This window comes from Anabrus simplex, chromosome 1 (assembly GCF_040414725.1).
Source record: "Anabrus simplex isolate iqAnaSimp1 chromosome 1, ASM4041472v1, whole genome shotgun sequence".
In the NCBI taxonomy this organism is placed as follows: domain Eukaryota; kingdom Metazoa; phylum Arthropoda; class Insecta; order Orthoptera; family Tettigoniidae; genus Anabrus; species Anabrus simplex.
The window spans coordinates 481,183,585-481,204,736 of record NC_090265.1 but is presented as its reverse complement, the minus strand read 5'-3'; the positions used below and the strand labels follow the sequence as shown (position 1 = coordinate 481,204,736).

Sequence of the window (21,152 nt, the reverse complement as noted above, 5' to 3'; positions counted from 1 at the left end):
GATGGGGCTCTGTCAAGAGCAGTATAAAAAAAAAAGACTGGGCTGGAATATGATTACTGAAGAGGAGGGGCAACGGTGGAGAAGTGGCAGGAGCTGGACAAGTGGAAATGAAAATGAATGAATCGGTAGGTCTGCTATATATCGTGTATAGGGGAGTACCTGCATTGATCTGGACTCAGAATGGTTTGTATTTCCATCACACAGTTGGAGATGGTCTTCCAACAGCTTGTATCACTTAATGCAGAAGTAGACTAAGTATGAGGCATGTGAATCTGAAAGGCCAGGTCATCTCCATTTTACCCGTTTATATTTTCATCTTTCTAAATGCTGAGCCAGGAGAATATTGTTCAATTCCTAGTCTTCATATTTATGCATTATTGTAGGAAAGCCTGTGTTCCATCTCCTAGTATGGCTTGGCAAGAAATCTGGAAGTGGATTAATGGGGACAATATTTATGACAGTGGATTATGCTTCCAAAACTTTGAAACATGATGAGGCAAGTAAAATACATTTATTTGTGGATTCCTCTGTAACAAACATCTCAGCATATCCACTTCTTATACCATCCAGGACCTGCAGTTCGTACATCTTCGAAGTGAGCATTAGCGTAAAGTTTTGTCTTCAGTTTTTGAAAACTATTTTCATTATTATTAGAATTGGAGGGCAAGACCAATTTCTTTCTTCAGGAGGGACACTAGTCTTCACCCGTCTTTCTTTTGAAATCAGTCTTAATTCTTGGAGAATGGCGGTATCTTCAGTGACCATCCCTCCCTGATCTTCTCTTACTCGTAGTCTTTAGGTCCCAAAACATTTTGCATATTATCGTCCACTAGATGGGGTTACTCTGTAGTGCAACTATGGTTCATGATGACATTGCTGACTCTTTCCTACATAGCTAGATAGCTGCAGTCACTTAAGTGTGGTCAGTATTCAGGAGATAGTAGGTTCGAACCCCACTGTCGGCAGCCCTGAAGATGGTTTTCCGTGGTTTCCCATTTTCACACCAGGCAAATGCTGGGGCTGTACCTTAATTAAGGCCACGGCCGCTTCCTTTCCACTCCTAGCCCTTCCCTGTCCCATCGTCGCCATAAGACCTATCTGTGTCGGTGCGACGTAAAGCAACCAGCAAAAAAAAAAAAAAAAAAAAAAAAAAAAAAAAAAAAAAAAAACCTATTTCCTCTCTTATTCCTACTCACAATCCACTTGTGCAGACTGTGGGTTGAGATATACCTGCCAAGTATTCCAGTTTTTCCGTAAAATGTAGGGATTTTGAGTGTGTTTTACGGTTGTACGGATGAACGTTATTGTACGGATTTTGAATATCCACATTTGGTTTCGCTTTCTCGATCAAATCGGATTTGAAATTCGACCTGTAAATGCATCAATAATCACATTATCGATTATCACCGTGCTTTTGTCACCTGTTCAACCTCAACTGCTACTTCATTCACTAAGATGTTCCCAAACAAGTAGCAGGCTGTGATTTTGAAGAAAAGAAATCCGTTAAAAGTACCAGGCTGTGAATTTAAATATAACAACTTTAGTAACTGCATCGTGTTTCGTAGATGATGTGAAAGGCTTTGTGGGTGTGAGTAACATTGGTGGTAGTTCTGAAACTTGTGGAATTGTGTGACGAATTTGTAAAAGTTTTAGTATTTCTAGTGGTGGTCGTAATGAGTTCAGCTGAGAAACGAGAAATGAGTTCAAGTGAGAAACGATATTATCAGTCTTTTAGGGGGACATATTCTGCTTAATTTCCTTGTTTTATACGATCACGGAAAGTATTCCGTGTGTTAAGTAGAAACAGATGAGCACTCAAGTTGTAACTTTCTGTAAGTATTTAATTTTGGGGGTGATCATCTTATATTTGGCTTGTATGAGTATTGTTTATAATCTTACCGCTTGCCGTCCTTTCTCATTATGTCTCAAGACTTGGCGACGCATGCGCGTGTTGTTAAAAAATTTCCGCTGTAGGATCTTCCGGATTTCTGTTTTTGAAAGTTGTCACCAGCACCAACCAAATCCTTGATTCCCTTGGGGTTATAGTCGTGTAGCTGTAAGCTTGTATTTGGGAGATTGTGGGTTCGAATCCTACTATCGATACCTCTGAAAATGGTTTTCCTTGGTTCCGTCTTTTCCCATTTTCACACCAGGCAAATGCTGGGGCTGTACGGTAATTAAGGTCACAAACGCTACCTTTCCAATCCTAGCCTTTTCCAAATCCTTCCGCCGCTTAAAACCTTTATCGATGTGTTAGTGTGACATTAAAGTACTAGAAAATAAAGAAGTTTCCCATGGCATTTAACTGAAGTTGATCCACTAGGCTTCTGCTTTAACTTCCAACATTCAAAAGTCAGCGTGGCATTTACTGAGACCAGTTATCCCTACGAATGAAATACGAGCTGTTGAAAATATGTGTTCGACATTGCAACGGCCCAAGGGCACGCAAAAACAAACACAGTGGAAACAACCAAATACTAGAACAAGAAACAAATACAACTTACCTTGGGTGCAGTAAATTACATAAATAAAATGTGGAAGTGGCCCATAAATAGGGGGAAAAGGCCAGGAATTAAAATTAACATTTGACAAATCACTAATGGCACTAAGTATACTGAATGATAAGACAAGACCTTATTAAGGTGGAAACAAAATATTCAATAAGTAAATAAATTTAAGTTACTACAAAATAAAATTGGAAAAAGTTTCAAAATCTCATAGTGTACTCAAGGATTAAGCAAAAATATTGAGGGCTAAGAGAAAACAATTCTCACATAAATCTAAAATACTGGCCATTAACTATAGTTTCCTGTTGTTAAGTAAATTAGATCCAATAATTTAAAAGGAAGGGTGTACTTAAAATTGAAATTTGTTTCAACCTAATTAACCGTCAGATTAAAATGTTTAAATAATCATGGTAGCATTAATTATGCAACTCAAAATGGGACCTGAATTAAGTGGAACAAATATCAAACCAATTAAGTCTTCGAATTAAATTATTAAATATTAAAACCTAGTAAAATATTCTGCTAGAATCACAAAATGTTTAAGGAAAGGTATGAGTTTTCTACCAAAACTACAGAACAAAATCACACACGAAAGGCAATGATGCTTCCCAAGCCAAGCTTCTACTAACTACACACAAAGCTTGCATAACTAAGGCGTACACAAAAGGGAGAATTTACGCACGTAGTAATGGAAAGGAAGAAATTAAAACACGGGTGTGGATCAGACTAGGTGAGCGGTTAAGAAAAGAAAAATTAAGAATTAGGAGGATCAAATTTCAACTCTCTACTAACTGTTGTGAAGATGGTGATAATTATTACATTAGCATGCCTGCCAACCCTTCGGCTTTACCCGGAAACTTTCCATTTTTTAACTGGTTTTCAGATTTATTTTTGTTTCTTCCTATCTTTGACCATTGTAAACTCCAGTACGGTCAATACTCTTCCCTGGGATACATGCTTGTGTGCTTGTGTAATTCATGCCTCATTTGCAAGCATATTTATTTGATGCATTATTTGGCAAGTGTATCGTCCATTGCCTTCGTGTATCGTGTTTCCCGCTCACTAGAGCAGTGTGTGTGATTTAAGCTGGGAATTCGGGACGGCGATCGTCCTACAAACGAGAGAGGCTAGCCACTTCATTAATCGGGACGAAGGAATGAGTTTGTTATTGCGTGGTTCGCACGCTGATAACATTGTTCCTTTGCCTACTTCCGTTGGAGTTGTAGGCCATGTGCTTTATTTCTTGCAATTCTGTGCTTTTACCTCCTGTCTAAGTTGTACGTTAATAATGTACGAAACACATTGATCTGTTTTGTATGTGGCAGTTTCGCGTATTTCAGTGCTTTTGTGTTCATTCTTACTTCATAATTTTAATTACTTGAATGTATTTCAGAGTTTTGTCTGTGACAGTTTCTGGTATTTTCTCTTTGCTTTATGGCCACAAATTTTCTTGTAACTATTTTTGTTTTCGTGGTTTAAGATTTTAAACTTAGTGTTCAGTTCACATTGTAACTGTAGATATGTATGCCTTTTATCTTGTCCCTTTTTTTCACAAAGACCGTGGCGCATTATATGTAATGAAATCCAAGAATTAAAAAGTCTTCCTATTTTTAATTTCTAAAAGTTGGCGGGTATTCATTAGATTGTACAATTTAAATTTCATTGCATATAAACATTAAATTTAACAGAGGACAAAATCTTGGTTATTGAATTGAATGTTAGGCGGCCTTGGAAGCGGCATGATGCACATGAGTTAGAATTTAAACACCCAACACCAAAAGAATAAAAGAATGTTTCCTTTACGAGAAAATACCCAACACAGGCCAAACCCACAATAAAATAAAGTTACAAATAGAGATCAGTTTACCCCCTTTGTATGCGGATGCAGACGAAAAATACACCCACGGTATCCCCTCCCTGTCGTAAGAAGCTACTAAAGGGGGGGCGACCAAGGGATCATCGAATTAGAACTATGAGACTACTTGTAATTAGTACCACCATGTGGGGAACACCATGGGTCGCTTTTACTTTGACATTACACTATGTTAGGTACAAAATGGGTTTGTGATTAGTAGCAACAGTGTATGCTGTCGGCTTTTACAGTACCTGTGATTAGTACCACCATATGGGCGACACCATGGTTCTGCCTTGGGTATGATTAATACCCACTATGTGAGGGACACCACAGGATGGTACGAGTGCCTGTGGTTAGTACACCTATGTGAGGAACACCATAGGTTTGTGTTGCCTGTAACTGGCGCCGTAATGTGAGAAACACCACAAGTCTGCGCTATATGCTTGTATTACATTACCTGCGAGCAGTACCATAATGTGCGGAATACCGTGAGCCTACGCTACTTTTGATTAGTACCACAACATGACAAATACCATGGTTCTACTTTGCTGGCGATAGGTACTATTATGAGGGGCTGATGACCTGGATTTTGGACCCCTTTAGACAACAAACTTCATTGATTCAGTATTGTGCTTTAGAAGCAGTCCCTTGGTCAGTAATACTATGTTTTTATGATAGTTTCTTGGAATGTGGGGCATTGTGGGTCATATCCACTGATTGTTTTAAATTCATATTCACCCATTCATTCTTCATCACGTTTTGAATTCTGATCAGTGGATGATTTTGGACTTTTAAATTGTCATTATATTTCATCTCATTTCTTATCGTTAGGTGCCGATGACCTAGATGATAGGCCCCTTTGCACAACAAGCATCCTCATTGTATTGACCCGATCTCAAATGCCAGTCTGTAGAATAGTGACGTGCAAGATCACCACAAAGACAGAAGTTCAGGCATAACCTTTCGCCCATGAAGCTGATGGTTGTTGTGGCTTATGATATCGGAGGTGCAGTAGAATATCGCATTGTTCCACATGGCTCAGTGGTGACTGAGACTTACTGCAGAACCTTCCTGCAGTGACATTTATGTTGTGCCATTAGGGACAAACACCTGGACCTTCTCAATGACACCGCCTAACCGCATGCAGCAGAGGCTGTAACGGAGGCGACTTCGGCGCTGGAGATAGGAAATACTGGGACATCCACCATGTTCACTGGCCTGTTTCCGTGCGATTTTGGCTTCATCCGCTAAGTGAAAGAACTTTTGCGTGGAAGACTGTTTGGGACACTAGAGGACATTGCCAGCACTGTGAAATAAGTTATTGCAGTATTCACATATGGTGAGGCAGCTTATATGTGATCGTTGGCAACAGTCTGTACAGGTACTTTGAGGGTTTACTGTAAAGGTTACTTTATTCTCTGAGAATAAACATCATGGCTGACACTTTCCTTGCTTTATATCATATTTTGTTAACATTCCACAGTCCGTATGTTTCCCATCCCCGTTTGTGTATTTCTTCCATTGTCCGGTAGATACCACATTCATGCTGAAAAAAGATCCTTGCTGTGACTTACGCCACAAACCTTGTACATTACTAGACCCACCTTAACCTAAGTGATCTAGTTGATTTTACAACATGGACATTTTGATGGCCATAGTATGTCTATCCTTTAATTGGGACATCTAAATACCGAGCTGCAGATCAGATGTAAGTATTCGGGAGATAGTGGGTTTGAACCCCACTGTCGGCAGCCCTGGAGATAGTTTTCCGTAGTTTCCCATTTTCACACCAGGCAAATGCTGGAGCTTACCTTAATTAAGGCCATGGCCGCTTCCTTCCCACTCTTAGCCCTTTTCTGTCCCATCACCACCGGTGCGATGTAAAGCCAACAGCAAAAAGAAAAAAATAGGGACGTTTAAATATGAATAATTCTAAGTCCTTTGGTGTCCTGAAGAAAAGAGGAACTCTATGTGTTGAATTCTTTTTGTTTGATTTTGTGTACTGGTAGAGCATATGAAACTGGTGTTCTTGCTCCTTGCTTCACGACCATGTTTTAAATAATTGTATTTGCTGTAATGCAGTAGCATTTATTTAACAAAGGTTTTCTGTCTTTTCAGTTGGCCGGCAAAGAGCATTCATGGCGATAAGTCTCAGCAAGAGAGAGATTATGTTTTAACAGGTAAATTTTATTGTAGACATGTGGTGACAGATTGCAAAATTTTCAGTAAATATGTTTTTATGGCATTGATTACCCTGTCATTTCAATCTTCTTTAATTGCATTAAGAGTTTTCAAGCATCTCAACTTTTTTAAATTGTTAGAATATGCTTAATATAAAATTAAGGGTGTTACGTACTAGGAATTTGTATGATAATTTTAGATGTAGCAGAATATGAATATGAAAAATTCTTACTATTTTTGTATGCATATTCCTTTCTACTGAAGTGGATGGTTTGTTTTAATTTTTGATTTGATGGCTCTTGTTCTGCATAGAAATTAATTGCAATAATAACTTACTTTCTACCTTTATATGAAACTAGCTACCTGCCCCAGTTTTGCACAGGAGCAGTTATGAAATTGCAATAAGCTACTTTCAACCTAGGAATTCCATTCTTTGTATATGACAACCATTTTTCCTCCAGTAATGAACTGTAAAAGAATTTCGTTTTGATCTTAACGCGCAGAAAAAGTAATCTCCATACAGTCCATGATGGCCCATGGAGGGGTAGAAGATAAAGGCTTCCACTATGTTTTTGGTTTAGGCTCAGTGAACTCGGGACCATATCCACCTCCGGAAGTGGAAATCTTTTTTCTTAAATTGTTCAACTTAACGTGCAAAGTGGACTTTACACTTTGTAAAGTGAAAACCGTCAATACGGAATGATTCTAATATCTTGTAATAGTTCAAAGTGGACACGTAAAGCTATTCATATGAAATACCTTCTCCACTGAGATGAAGTCTAGCCCGGCTAAGGGTTGATTGCGGAAACGATTACTAGTTTCTAAGCCCCAGTCAACGTCTGCCTAAACAGCATCTGAGTTACACATGTGTTCCATTGCATAAACAATTTTGACTTGGTGTTTAGCTAGACATCATTTAAACTTTCAAAATTGGTTCGCAATGGAATAGAAGGATATTCCCTGCAATTTTTTGCTTGTCATAACCAGTGAAATCGCTGGTGCGTGCACCAAACTTTAGTCAGCTGTTTTCTTTTGCACATTACATAAATATGGCTAGATACGAGTATGACTTGCCCAGAGATAAGAATATTGCTTTCGGTGGAAATAAAATAGAGACTAAGGCAACATGCCACTGCATGAGGAAGTGTAGCTTTGATAATAGTGTTGTTATGGTGAGCGTAATCTAAATAGCATCAGCGAAGAGGATGATGCTGTGTCGCTATTGTGTGTCCTTTCTTGTCACTAATAAATATAATATAGTATAATTCTTCAAAGTTGCTGTATGGGCAAGTGGATGTAGTCTATGTGAGCTATTATTCCAGGGAAATTACCCCAAGTAAATATATCGGTTGCCAAGAATTGTAGTCAAGTTGACAGTTACGGGTCTGTCCCTTGTCAGACTCATGAAACAAATCCCTTATACCTTATTTACTCGTGCATTAGACCCCCTCGAGTATCAGACCCCCTCCCCCCACCCCCCTGCCTTTTCGAGACAAAAATGAAAAAATAAATCTCGCAAACAAGATCCTCCCCCAACATAATTCGTCAGAGAACGACAGCGATTCCGCTTGGAATCAGGTACAAGTCTTATTACAGCACTGATCACATTACACAGATTTGTGAATAGTTTCGTCCGTATTGCGTACGTAATGAAAACGCGTGTCGAAGTCGTGCAGTACACCTGCTTTTCATAGGAAATAAATGTCCGCCTCAATAGCATAGGCCTACTGCAGCTCTGATGATGTCGCACAAATAGGTGAATAGCTTCGTGTCCGACCTGTGCATTGCAAGCATGCATCAGTCATGCCATATGTCTGTGTTTTGTAGTTAATTATGTTCGCCAGTGTAATGGTTAGCACAATTAGCTGCCGTTCTCGGGAATGTGAGTTCGATTCCCGGTACCATATTGCCAGAGATTTACGAATGGCAGGAAGGTTGATATGGGGTAAAAATGGCACGTGTAACCTCCCTCCACTGCGGGTGTGTCTAAAGAGAGCTGCACCACCATGGGATGAGGAAACGGGTTTACTTTAGTTGAGAAATATTCACGGTTGTTGCTATTTATATAGCAGGCGAGATCATTAAGAAAGTGATCGTTTATAATATCTTGTAAATCAGGTCGATATACAGTAGATATATTTTGGAAAGGAGTAAGTTTAAAATGTGATGAAAGCTACCCAATTATATCAATTGTTTTACTCGCCAACGTACCTAACAAATAATTAATAATAATGTTATGTCATCGCGTGCTTAAAAGAATTTTCGGAGACTCCAAACGAAACATACTAGGGTATGCGTTGATAAGAAATGAAGACAATATGTACGAAATAAAACATTATGATAATAAAATGCATTACCACCACAGCTGTAGATATCCTTAAATGCGGCAAACTTTCCTGTTTTTTATTTTTATTCCGGGAATTCTGCGGAGCGCAGAGGTGGAAGAAGGCGCGGACATGAATGGGCTGATATACGTAAATGGAAAGATCAATTTAAAATTGGCAGTTCTATTTCTTTTCTTAGCCTTTCCCGTTTTTTTCTTTAACAATTTAAACAATTTACATCATGAGCCGGAAGGTCCTTAATTTTAAATTTTACATGAGCACAATTGCTCCTTTTAACAAACAGTCAAGGTGACTGGTCTCTCAATTTCTTTTACATCAACAGGAAGAGCATTATTGCTCTATCTATTTACACTTACAAATCTATTTCCAAAAATATCCAGGCCTATCTAAGGCAGAACCTACATTTGACAAAATCAAACCGTATTCAATGTCTTAAATGCTCAACAATCTGATATCTTTTAACGTGAAGAGAATGAAGTAGAGTTTAACAGGGGTAGCGAGTACCCATTCTACAAGCCTTTGGTAGAAACAAAAGGTTAAAGTTACTGGCCCAAGATTCAAACTGGTGAGGAGGCGGGCACTTGCACTCCTTGAAAATTTAAATGAAATGCTTAAAACCCTATTTGGGCTTATGGCCCGACGTTACAGATGCTAAACCAATACTACGGAGGTGTCAGGATGGAGAAAAATATTTAAGTTACAGAAATTACAAGATAGAAAACGTTACAAAATCATAGTCACCTCAAAAACAAGTTGAGGGAGAATACGAGAGGGTACCTCGCTCTCTATTCCCTGATTTCGGTTAAGTTCATTCGGCTTGTTTGAAATTTACATTTAAAGTTTGAAATTTACATTTTAGAAAAATACGGTTTTATTACTAAAGATTTGTAATCTTCCCCTCAAGCTAGCTTTGAAAGACTATCAGATTTTAAACAGGATCTGCCATTACCTTCAGGTGGTGGACCTCCCGAAGATAAGGCGGCTCCCGCCTCCATTACGAACACACACTCTAGACTCGAGCGATCACTAAGACAACCTGGTCTGAAAATCTGCCAGCTTTTATAGCCGAGGGGAAAGTTCCAGAAAACTCTGGGCTAAAGCCCTGACACACCCCCAATTCTCATTGGATAATCAAATATCAAAAGATTTTGATTGGTTGAAAAATAAAGGTACACAATTTTTCATTGGCCAACATCGTAAGTTGGCGGGAAGAGATAGAAGTGTTGTTGAACACCTGAAACAAAATATAAGCAATTCAGTTTAGGAGACCTTAACATACAAAATTTATCTTGAATTTTAATAGTTCATCTTCACCCCAGAGAGCACAATATAAGTATATAGTAGAGACATCTGTTGAGAAATGTTCACTCTATTTCCAAAATGAGTTTCGGGTATCCTGATGTAGGGGGCCTTCTACAAGGTGCTATATTTAAACATGTGGAGGGGGTGTACCTCCAGTACTATTTTTATTCTTTCTGTCGTGGAACTTTTGGCACTAACCAGGCAATAGCATACCACACCTAAATGATCCGGTCTCTCTTATCTTGTGTACAGCTGTTAACATTAATCCTGATGTGATAAATGTAGAGAACAAGCTGAAATATACTTAAAAATAAGGGTCTGGCATTCAACAGCCGCATTTATCAAAGGAATGCTTCCAGTCACTATGTATTACATTCGGAAGTACAACTCATATCATACACTAATTATCTGCGGGGGGGTTTGGCACACCTTCTGCGGCATGACTTTATTCGGAAGGAGTGGCTTCTGCCACACATACACCTGCTGGGAATATCGGAGACCATCTCCAGAAACCATTCTGGAATAGATTCACACTGTTTTGACTATAGTCGGGAACGAAACTCTTTATAAAAGGTTCAAAAAGACGGGACCACGTATACCCTCAATTGCAGTGCTACCGTGCATGAATGACGCGGCTTACGAGACGGCAGTGAAGTTGACGGCACGCCGGTAGCACAGAAGTTGGCAGCGCAAAATCATAATTCAAATGAAGGCAGTGATCAGGTTTACTGTGTGGTAGGCCTACTGCTCAACTGACGAGACAAATGACTGGTCATTAAGTTCTTTTGTATCAATATTACATAATATGATGTTATCTCCTGTACGGGGTCGAGTATGAAGGGAGACGAATCTTTGTAGTGAGTTTTTACGACATATACCCTTCCTGACATCAATCTCATCAGAGGAAATGAGATGTAACCAATAACATTATATGAGTACCAGTAACAAAACTGACTATATTTACTTTATGTATAGGCCTAAAATTCATATTCACCATTTATTTATTGTCTTTTTACATTTAGAAATGCTGCCTTCCGACAAATAGCCAGTATAACACAAATACATTTATAAGTTAGTTAAAGAATTGTGTAGAATGTTTACATGTACAATTTATAGCTCTTTATAGCCTAGAAGTCATGTGTTCGCTGCACAAAATTTGAGGTTATTGCATATTGACCCCCACCCTTTTACTTTGTTTTTGGCTGTGAAAGTGGGGGTAAACGATGTCTAATCCGCAAGTAAATATGGTATTATCTCTTGAAAAGATATCTTATTTTAAACTATACCTCCCCATACATGTCAAATGAATTGCTGTGATTTTGCAGTGGACAACTCTTCCTGGAATCGTCTCAGCATGATAATAAATTATGTTCCATAATACATAACCTCTGATTGTGATTCAGTCCTAAAATTTGAGGTTAAACAGTAGCGATTAAACATCGCCAGATGAATATTGCCTTAAGTGTGTCTAGGCGATTAACACATTGCGGACGGGAGACGAGTTCACTCGTGTTTGGCTGGCTGAGCGTCGTGGATGGAAGACGAGTTAACTCATCTTTACGAGACTTGTACGTTTGGTGACATCTGTTGAAACCTCTGAAACTATCTGGCTGTCAAGGTTACTAGAATCTTGGCATGGAAGCTTTTGCTTATTCCATGCTAGCTTTGCTTTACGTTCTTCTGTTTTATGATTCATTTGCTAAGTTTTCCGACCTCGTATTTACATCGTTCAAGATGGCGCTTACCAGACCGAACAGGAGTGTAGATGCAGGCGAGATTTTTAATTAATTATATCCGGATAAGTATTCAGATAGCCCCAGTGATGTTGACGATCACGAGTTCGATGTTGATAGCTATTCTGACAAATGTGTGTCGGTTGATATAATGATGTGCGCCCTACAAAACAAAGTGAAGTGGTGGTCGAGAACAAGGCTGAAAGTGGTGATGTGAGTGTAAATGGAAGTGATATATCTATCTCTTCTGATGAATGGGTAGAAAATAATAGTTTGCCAACTTTAAAGGATTTCCCAGGAATTCCTGACATAACGGTAAGATTTGATGAGCCTTAAAACATTGACGAAGTAGTAGGGCGTACTTTTTGTGATAATTTCTTTGAACTTGTTGCCGAGCAGACGAACTTGTATCCAGCAAACTACTACTTTACACAAAATATCTCCTAAGGGCTTGAAGTGGCCTGATGTAACTAGTTGTGTAATGCGAAAATTGTTTGCTTTGTTTATATTAATGGGACAGTTAAAAAAATCATGTTGAAAAGACTACTGGTCAACTGATCCCCTCAAAATTTGCTGTGTATCCCTTCACGGAGGTCATTGCTACACGGCCTACCACACAAGGAAATATTATTAGGACTTACCAAAGGTCTCCAGTAAATTTCGCCATAATCAGTAGTAGGTTAGTGAAGGTAGACTTTGTTTATATGCTTGCTCTGTAGCAATAAGTTACACAGAAAATGGCTGGCGCAGGGGTTGAGCAGTGTGATGAGCACCCGGTCCGCTGTGTATTAGTAAAGTCTCTGCAAAGCAGTAGCCGTACTTAGACATTAACTGTAAACATTGTCTACATACCTGTGCGTCTGACCCTGTGCATTGTTTACTGTCATGCCAAACCAGGCTCTTTCCTGGATTTGTACTAGTTTGAAATCAAAAGACAAATCTGAAGGAATTACAGGTATTCTCTGTATTCATAAAAAAATTCCTGTGCCACAGTCAGTTAAATTAGTAGCTTGAAACAAACTTTTTTTTTCACTACCAACTTCAGCGGATGTAGATTACAAGCAATATAATAGGCACCCCTACTTTCATAATCAGCTTGTGGTGGCTAGCCAGAAGGGTGTAAAGAATTTCAAAATTCTGTAGGGAAATGGAACAGCTGAGCAGTGAATTTGGTGAAAAACGATTCCCTTTGTCTTTATGAAGTCATTCTTTCCGTCTCCTGTGACGTCTGAGAATGCCTTTGTTGCTCAGTTTCATTGTTACCTGGTTGACACACTTTTACTAATGCCATGTAGTAGACCTATATTTGATTTGTCTTGGCATGGTGGGTTAATATAGATTTTATATATATAACAAAAAATCACTGGAAAACTATTAGAGTAAAACCTCTTTAATTCGAAGTTATTGGGACTCAAAAATTGGACTTCGAATTACGTGATTTCGAACTAACCGCCAGTTCGTAATTCTGAACCTTGCCGCATCGCAGAGTATTCTGTGGGTCGTTTTTACTGCATTCAGTTAACCTTGATTCACAGTTCAAACCTTTCAAATACCATGAAAAAAAAACTATGCCCAAAATGTATCCAACAAGTTGCCTTTACATTATTCAAATAATGTACTTCGATAACTCACAAACATAACACCAGGCGAGTTGGCTGTGCGGTTAGGAGCGCACAGCTGTGAGCTTGCATCCAGGAGATAGTGGGTTCGAATCCCACTGTCGGCAGCCCTGAAGATGGTTTTCCCTAGTTTCCCATTTTCATACCAGGCAAATGCTTGGGCTGTACCTTAATTAAGGCCACTGCCGCTTCCTTGCCATTCCTAAGCCTTTCCTATCCCATCGTTGCCATAAAACCTATGTGTGTCAGTGTGTCGTAAAGCAAAAATAGCACAAACGTAACCTTGCACAATGAAAGGGGGAAAAAGCGTGATTCAAAGACGAGGAGAAATGCTGGCTCCCCTGAGCGAGTGTTTTATTCATTGGATTACTGTACCATATGCATTTTATATTCCCGTACTTTCACGGAAGTTATCTGATGCTATTAAAACATTGTGGCTAATTGAACTTTCCTATGATCAAGGGAGAAAGTCTCTCGCTTCCATCTGCATTACAACACAATACAGTCTCTCTGTCCTTGTACAATTTTCCGCCATGGCATATCTCTCGTAATTCAGAAATGTCAACCCTTGCAGCGTCACGAAGTATTCCAAGACCCATTAACGCATGCAGTCACCTTGATTCACTGTTTAAACATTTCAAATACCATGGAAAGAAAAAAACTCTTTCCAGAATGTATCCAACAAAGTGCATTTACAATGTTCAAATAATGCACTTGAATAAGTCAGTGACCGAGATAACCTCACGCAACGAAAGAAAAAACACACGATTCAAAGAGGACAAATTATGCTGGCTCCCCTGTGCAAATGCTTTATAACTAGTTGACATTTAACAATTAATTAAACTCAGCTCTTCAGCCTACCTGCTTAGCTGAGTGGCTCAGACGGATTTAATTAATACAGTAAATAGAATAACCTAATAGCGTACCTACTTACAAGCTAGGTACTTTGGAATTGTTTTGACTACCTTTTTAACACTGAAAACAAATCCATCTATTAGTTAGTGGTTATTATTTTCAAATGAGCTGAGCGCAAGAGTCCGTTATAGCGAACAATTCTTCGATACACTGCTTTGAATCGCACTCAGTAGCCAAGACTACTGGGTAAAGCGGCACTCGTATGTTCCCCATCGCTGAGGGGTTAACAGTCATCAGTGAAAAAGCAGGCGTTGAATGAAATTTTATGAAAACCTCGTATGCTACTATGTGCATCATTCAAATTATTTTTCATACTCTGCGTTAAAGTGGATAATGGAACAGTGCTCACAAGTCCTTTTGTAGCTTGTTTATTCATTTAGCAATACATCGAATTAGATGCAAGTCAGTTTATGTTAATAATGTCTTGATTTGTTCCTGGGCTTATGTCCTATATGTTAGACCCGTTCAAACGAGCATCAAATCATCTGTTCATTGATAAGTCTGCATGTATTTCAAGATTTGATTAACCAGGCAATTATGCATAATACAGATAGTAACGTGTGAGGATTTTTATAGAGTCTGAGCTTGTCTATGCGGTTAGGGTCGCATAGCTGTGAACTCTCCTTAGGGAGATACTGGGTTCGAATCCCACTGTCGGCTGTCATGAAGATGGTTTTCTGTGGGTTCTCATTTTAACACCAAGCAAATGCTGGGGCTGTACCTTAATTAAGGCCATGGCAACTTCCTTCCCAGTCCTAGCCCCTTACCATCCTGGCATCGTCCAAAACCTTCAGGGTTTAAGTGCAATGTTAAACTGCAAGCAAATTTATATTCTAGGATATTTATTTCCCCCCTTTGAAAGCTTTCTAAAGCATGATAAATTAATATTGAGGTATATGTACCAAAAGAAAGAAAATCCAAATTTGTTGTTGTGTTATGATAACATTCAGTCGTAACCGGTTATACCTACTCCGTAGGGACTGCCAATTAATGGTATTTATAATAGACAATAATCACACAATCCAATTTTTTTTCTTTTGTCCTACAAATGTCATCTGTCAGTTTTACGTTGTACACATAATTAACAGAATAAAGGTAAAACTTCAAAAAACATATGTGAACTAAGTACTGTATTTGCAATGCATTATTTGTGGAGTGGGACAAAGAGGATAACAAGTGAGGAAAAGAGTAGCAGCAATGTGAATTGATCTGTAATGTCACACACAGTCTTGGCTAATAAACAAGATGCTCAGTCCATCCTTTCAAATTGTAGAAATTGTTAAACGTGATACACCCAATTCCTTCACGATGTTGAAGTTTATTTCCTCTTTTTGTAATCACCGTATTTCTTTTGCATCTTTACAGGAAATGTTGTTTTGTTTTTTTTTTAATACAGTGTTTATATAAGATGTAGATGGGGCTGTTAGATTTGTTGCATCCAGTACATTGTTAAGTGATGTTGCATTAAACTCTTCCGACTATACCTAATAACGCCGCCCCTACCTACCAAACAGCTTTGCAAGGCTAATTGTCATAGCATGTTTTTTCTTCTTGGTACAGTTTCATTGTAATCATAGCAAATAGCTTAATATGATAATAGTGTAAACACTCCTACATACCACACAGAGTAGCAATGATAGCGCTCATTGCTGCCATCTAGTGGTGCGAGATGATCAGTAACACAACAAACTATTTAAACATTACAGACTTGCACATTGAAAATGCAACTAAACACAGATTTTAAGTCATTTGTGGTGTTGTTGTAACAATATATGAAAGAAAGGTGGATGTTGATCCAATAGAAGCAGTAATAATAAGAATAAAACAAATATATATTTAAATTAAAACACACTTATCATCTTGTTGTGACTGTAGTCGGATAACATTGCAAAAGATTTGCAAAAGCAAATTGCACTCGTAATATCTTATTCAGTTTGATATTTTCAGTGGCAAGATTCTCTGGTGAATTAAGCTCACTTGACAAAAAATTAGTCACCCTAGTGCGCACGCACAGATGTACATTAAGCCTGTACAGATGGCACAGCAAAGGAGTCCCGTGCTCAACCGCATGTGCCCTGCCTGTACGTAAGCAGAAGGCAGTAGTGATCAGCGAGACGTTGATGTTTCAAGTGGACAGTGTACATCAACATGGGTAGATGCAAAGATGTCGCAGAGCAGCAAAAAAAAAGAAAGGGTAATTGTGTTTGGCCGTGCCCATGGCCATACGGGCGTGAAGTTGCTGGTTTTGTGAACTGTTCGATGTGTCTACGAGCAGTGGTATACCACAAGTGGGCACGAAACACAGCATCAGAATTGTGGTCGGAAAAGAAATCCTGACTGAGAGGGACTGGAGACGCGATTCGCGGCTTGTGAATCAAAATCGCTTCCAAACTCGACAGGAATTGCTGCAGTCCGTAGATCAAGGTCCATCCCGACCTGTTAGCGAGAGAACGTTGTTACTGAAACTGCATGCAATGAACCTTTGGAGTTGGTCACCTTGCAAGAGGCCACTGCACACACAGGCACATAAAGCTGTGCGTATTCAGTGGGCTAGAAATAATTGAATGTGGGCACTAGCGGAACATAACGTGTTCTGATGAATCACGTTTTTGCCTGTATTCTAATGACGCAAGTCGTCGAGTGCACCAAAGGTCAAATGAGGCATTTCATCCTGGATATGTGCAAGATCAGGTTCGAGCCGGAGGTTGGTCTGTAATGTTTGGGGATGTTTTTTATATCGTCGATTGAACCTGCTGACTGAGGTCTCCACTAACATGAACCCGCATGTTTATTTAAACATTCTGGATAATCGGGTGTTGCCTTTCAGTCAATATCTGCATGATGAGTATCCTATTGATTCCCCGATTTTTCAAGATGAAACAGCAAAGTTCATCGGGTTGGATGCCTATGCCCCTGTGGGTGGCAGTGGTAGAGTAACACCTATGGTATCCCCTCCCTGTTTTAAGAGGTGACTAAAAGGGGCCCCAGGGGCTCTCAGCTTGGGAGTATGGGGTGGTGACCACAAGGCCCTTAGCTTAATCCTGGCATTGCTTCAACTTGCTTGTGTTAGGCTCCTCGCTTTCCTATCTCACCTCCGTTGGTCAACTCTTATTCTTGTCCAACCCCAATTGTATTAGAGCATTTGAGGCCTAGGGAGTCTTTCATTTTCATGCCCTTCGTGGTTCTTTTCTTCCTTTTTTTGAAGTGTCTGATCTCTTCCATGTTTTCTCTCTGATTAGTTGTACTTCCTCTTAAAACAATCACCACCACCACCACCACCACCACCACCACCACCACCACCACTGGATGTGTATGCGACTGGTTTTATGAACACTCCCCCACCCTGTTACATCTCAATTGGTCTGCAAAATCACCTGACTTACCCCATTGAAAACCTGAAGGACATGTTGGAACAGCGGATAAAATGCCAACATCAGCATCCCCGCAATTTGTTAGAATTGTGCGATCAAATTTTCATCGAATGGCTTAACCTGGATGCGGCGTGCCGGCACAAACTTGTGAACTCGCTTCCTAATCGAATCCAAGGAATTATCAAGTCCAGAGGGGAAGTTCCGGTATTAAATGATGCTTGTAATGATTTCTCTAGAGGTGCTAATTTTTTTCTCCAGTGAGCTTATTGGTTCTGTTACCGAGCATAGTAGCTTCAGCTAACTGTGACCATGGCCTTACTGTGCCTTTACAGTTCTGCATTCAGGAGGCAGTGGGCTGGTCCCACATTCGGCTGTCTTGGAAAGGGTTTTCCATTCTGCTCACTAAGGTGAATGCCAGGACAGTTCCTCTTATAGGATACCTTTTCCGCACCTCAAATCACCTCAACGCATCTCGTGGCTTGAAAGGGGATTGTCAACCTCTTGCAGACTTGCCCTTCACACGTGCCTCAATAAAGACTTCGAAATACTTGTCATTCAGTACCTCCCCGTTTATCAAGATATTAATCAATTTGCCCCTCCACGACTTAAGTCTAGATCTCCATCCTGGCCCGCTGCACTTACACTGGAAGAATCTGGGTTCTCCATCACGAACGCCTGGTTACATCAATGGCAACAGTCTTCTGTTCCCAATCAACATCTTGTGACCCTACCTCATGTTCAACCTCCTGGATTCCACTACCCAGATGTCAATGGAGGACTCTAAACAGGATTAGAGTCAATCAAGGAAGATGCGGCTATACTCTTTATAAATGGGGCTGGCAGAAGTCTCCTGGGTGTGATTGTGGAGCTACCTCACAGACCATCCACCATGTAATTGTCGAGTGTCCACAGAGAGCATTTCAAGGTCCTTTGGAGGACATTCATAACGCAACTGAGGAGGCCTTAAAATGGATCAATGGACTTGATTTGGAACTATGGGCTTCTGTTTGTATATATTGCATACTTATTTATATAATCTTTCTGTGTACATCATACGATAAATAAATAATAATAAGTACTTTTATTCCCGTTATATATCTTCAATACGTTAATCATTGATAGAAAACTGTTGGTTAATTCACTTCTGATCCTATATGTGCTTTCCACAGAAACAGACTAAAACTGTTTTCATATGTTCCTGACATTTTGGCAGACATTTCCACACACATCCGGAAACAAGAATATTACAAATACAGTGAAACCTGTACCTAATGGAATCGCGTGGTGCCAAAACTCTTTTCCGTTATGCCAAGGTTTCCGTTGAGATCAGGTAAACATCGTATGGAACAGGGTAAAATATGTATATTGCACTCACCTATAGTGCACTGGAGTCCCCTAGATTTGTTAAAGATGTCATCTTGTTCCAGTACTGCAATTCTTTTCACTGGTGTTTTTTATGTTCTGAAGCAACTTAAATTACTTACAAATACTGGAATTGTTTTTGAAATAATCAAGAATTGATTTCTGGACATCAGTTGTAGCACTACACACACTATTTTCTGCCATACTTCTTGTTTTTCTTAATGCATCAAAGAAATCAAAATCACCTCAGGCTAGTGAAAACCGTTCAAAGCCCTTCAAATGCAGCACAGCTATGCAGTATGTTTTCACACTCGAATCTTCACAAATTCCTTCTGTTTCTGTGTCCTAATTTTCCTCGTCCTGATTCTTCCTGTTCATTTCTGCTCCCTGGTGATTTTCAATAAACTGAATCAAGTCACATAAGTCCACCTCTGTAGCAATATTCGCATCACTATTGGCATAGTCTTCTGCTTCGATGTGTGAGGAATCTGCATGAATTACAATAACTTGTAAGTCACTTGGATCACTACGAGCGTTTTCATGGATTTCCTTATCAGTCACAGTCAACCTCGTCTTTCTAAAACAGGAATTCACAGTTTCTTTGGATAGTTGTTTAACAGCTTTTGCAGTCCAAATTATGGCGTTCATCACAGGAATGGATTTGATAAATTCTGAAGCAGACAAAGCAGCATCCATTTTTGCTAATACAGATTGCATTAGCGAAGTTCTATACTTAACTTTCATGCATCTAATTACACCTTGATCCAAAAGTTGTCACACTTGTGTTCGGTGGAAACCGCATGTTTTATGTTGGACAGCTCGAGGTGTGGGTGATATGTTGCATTATCCAGAAATAAGAGAATATGCCTACGCTACTCTTTCATCCTGTTAAGTTCTTGAAGCCGTTTCTCCACGATTGCAGCAGTCGTCCATGCTTTTTTAATTTCCAAGTCACTGGAAGAGTATATGTCCAAGATTTTGGAGTATCGCGGTCGAGCAGCGTTTCCAATCGGGAGCTGTTTTCCTGTCTCTCCTGTCGTGAAAGCGCACAGCAACACAGTCAGGCACTTCTTGGTATGTTTTTCCACCTGAACATTCATCTTTAAGTCAAAGTGTCTTATCCAGTCAAGCCTGGAAAAAGAGCTGTTTTGTCAGAGTTCACAATGTCTAGTGGTTTATAACCCTCCATTAATAAGTGCGCTTTTTCATTCCACTCTATAACACACTCCTGATTTAAATCTCCAGATTCTCCACAAATGCTCTTGAAAACACAAAGCTTTTTTTCTAAAACTCTTTAACCAGCCGTTAGATGCCTTAAAATTCCATTTTCCTGATTTTTTTCGCTACTTTTCTAGCTTTCTGTTGCAACAGGGTTCCGGATATGCTGATTTGTTTTGCCCTAGCACTGAATCGACCATCCGTTTTATATTCATTTTATTTTTTTCATTTGCGTCTATGATTTTCACTTTTGTTTTCAGATCGAGGAACACACTTTTTCTAGAAGCCATAGATCACTACTGTACCGTACGATTGCTCTAGGTTAACATGGAAACACCTTTCACTAAACAAAACAGGCTAAAGTAACCAGGAATGTGTTTATGTGACCATAGGGGTCATTCTGATTACAGCCACTCCTCTTTCACTACCTGATAAGAGGTGGCAACTGGGTGAGTTGGCCGTTGGGATAAGGGCGTGCGGCTGTGAGCTTGCATCCGGGAGACAGTGGGTTCGAATCCCACTGTCTGCAGCCCTCAAAATGGTTTTCCGTGGTTTCCCATTTTCACACCAGGCAAATGCTGGGTATGTATGTTCAGTCCATCAGCAATGCCGCTGGTGGGATCCTCAACAGCTCTGCCATCAGCTGTCATAGATGGCCTAGGCATCACTGAAGAGGCGTACTAAGGAAATGAGTAGTGAGGTAGTTTCCCGTTGCTTTCCTCACCAAATGCTATACCTTAATTA

At 39.6% G+C, this 21,152-nt stretch overlaps 1 protein-coding gene across 3 annotated transcripts in view; it reads left to right on the top strand.

The window, feature by feature from the left end:
* The window catches only part of LOC136856977 (uncharacterized), a 218,443-nt gene that overhangs the window by 115,419 nt on the left and 81,872 nt on the right, over positions 1-21,152 (top strand). For all 3 annotated transcript variants that reach the window (XM_067135299.2, XM_068225022.1, XM_067135300.2), the window contains exon 9: positions 6,481-6,542. In XM_067135299.2, the coding sequence (XP_066991400.2) occupies positions 6,481-6,542 (62 nt within the window). The remainder of the gene's footprint in view (positions 1-6,480; positions 6,543-21,152) is intronic.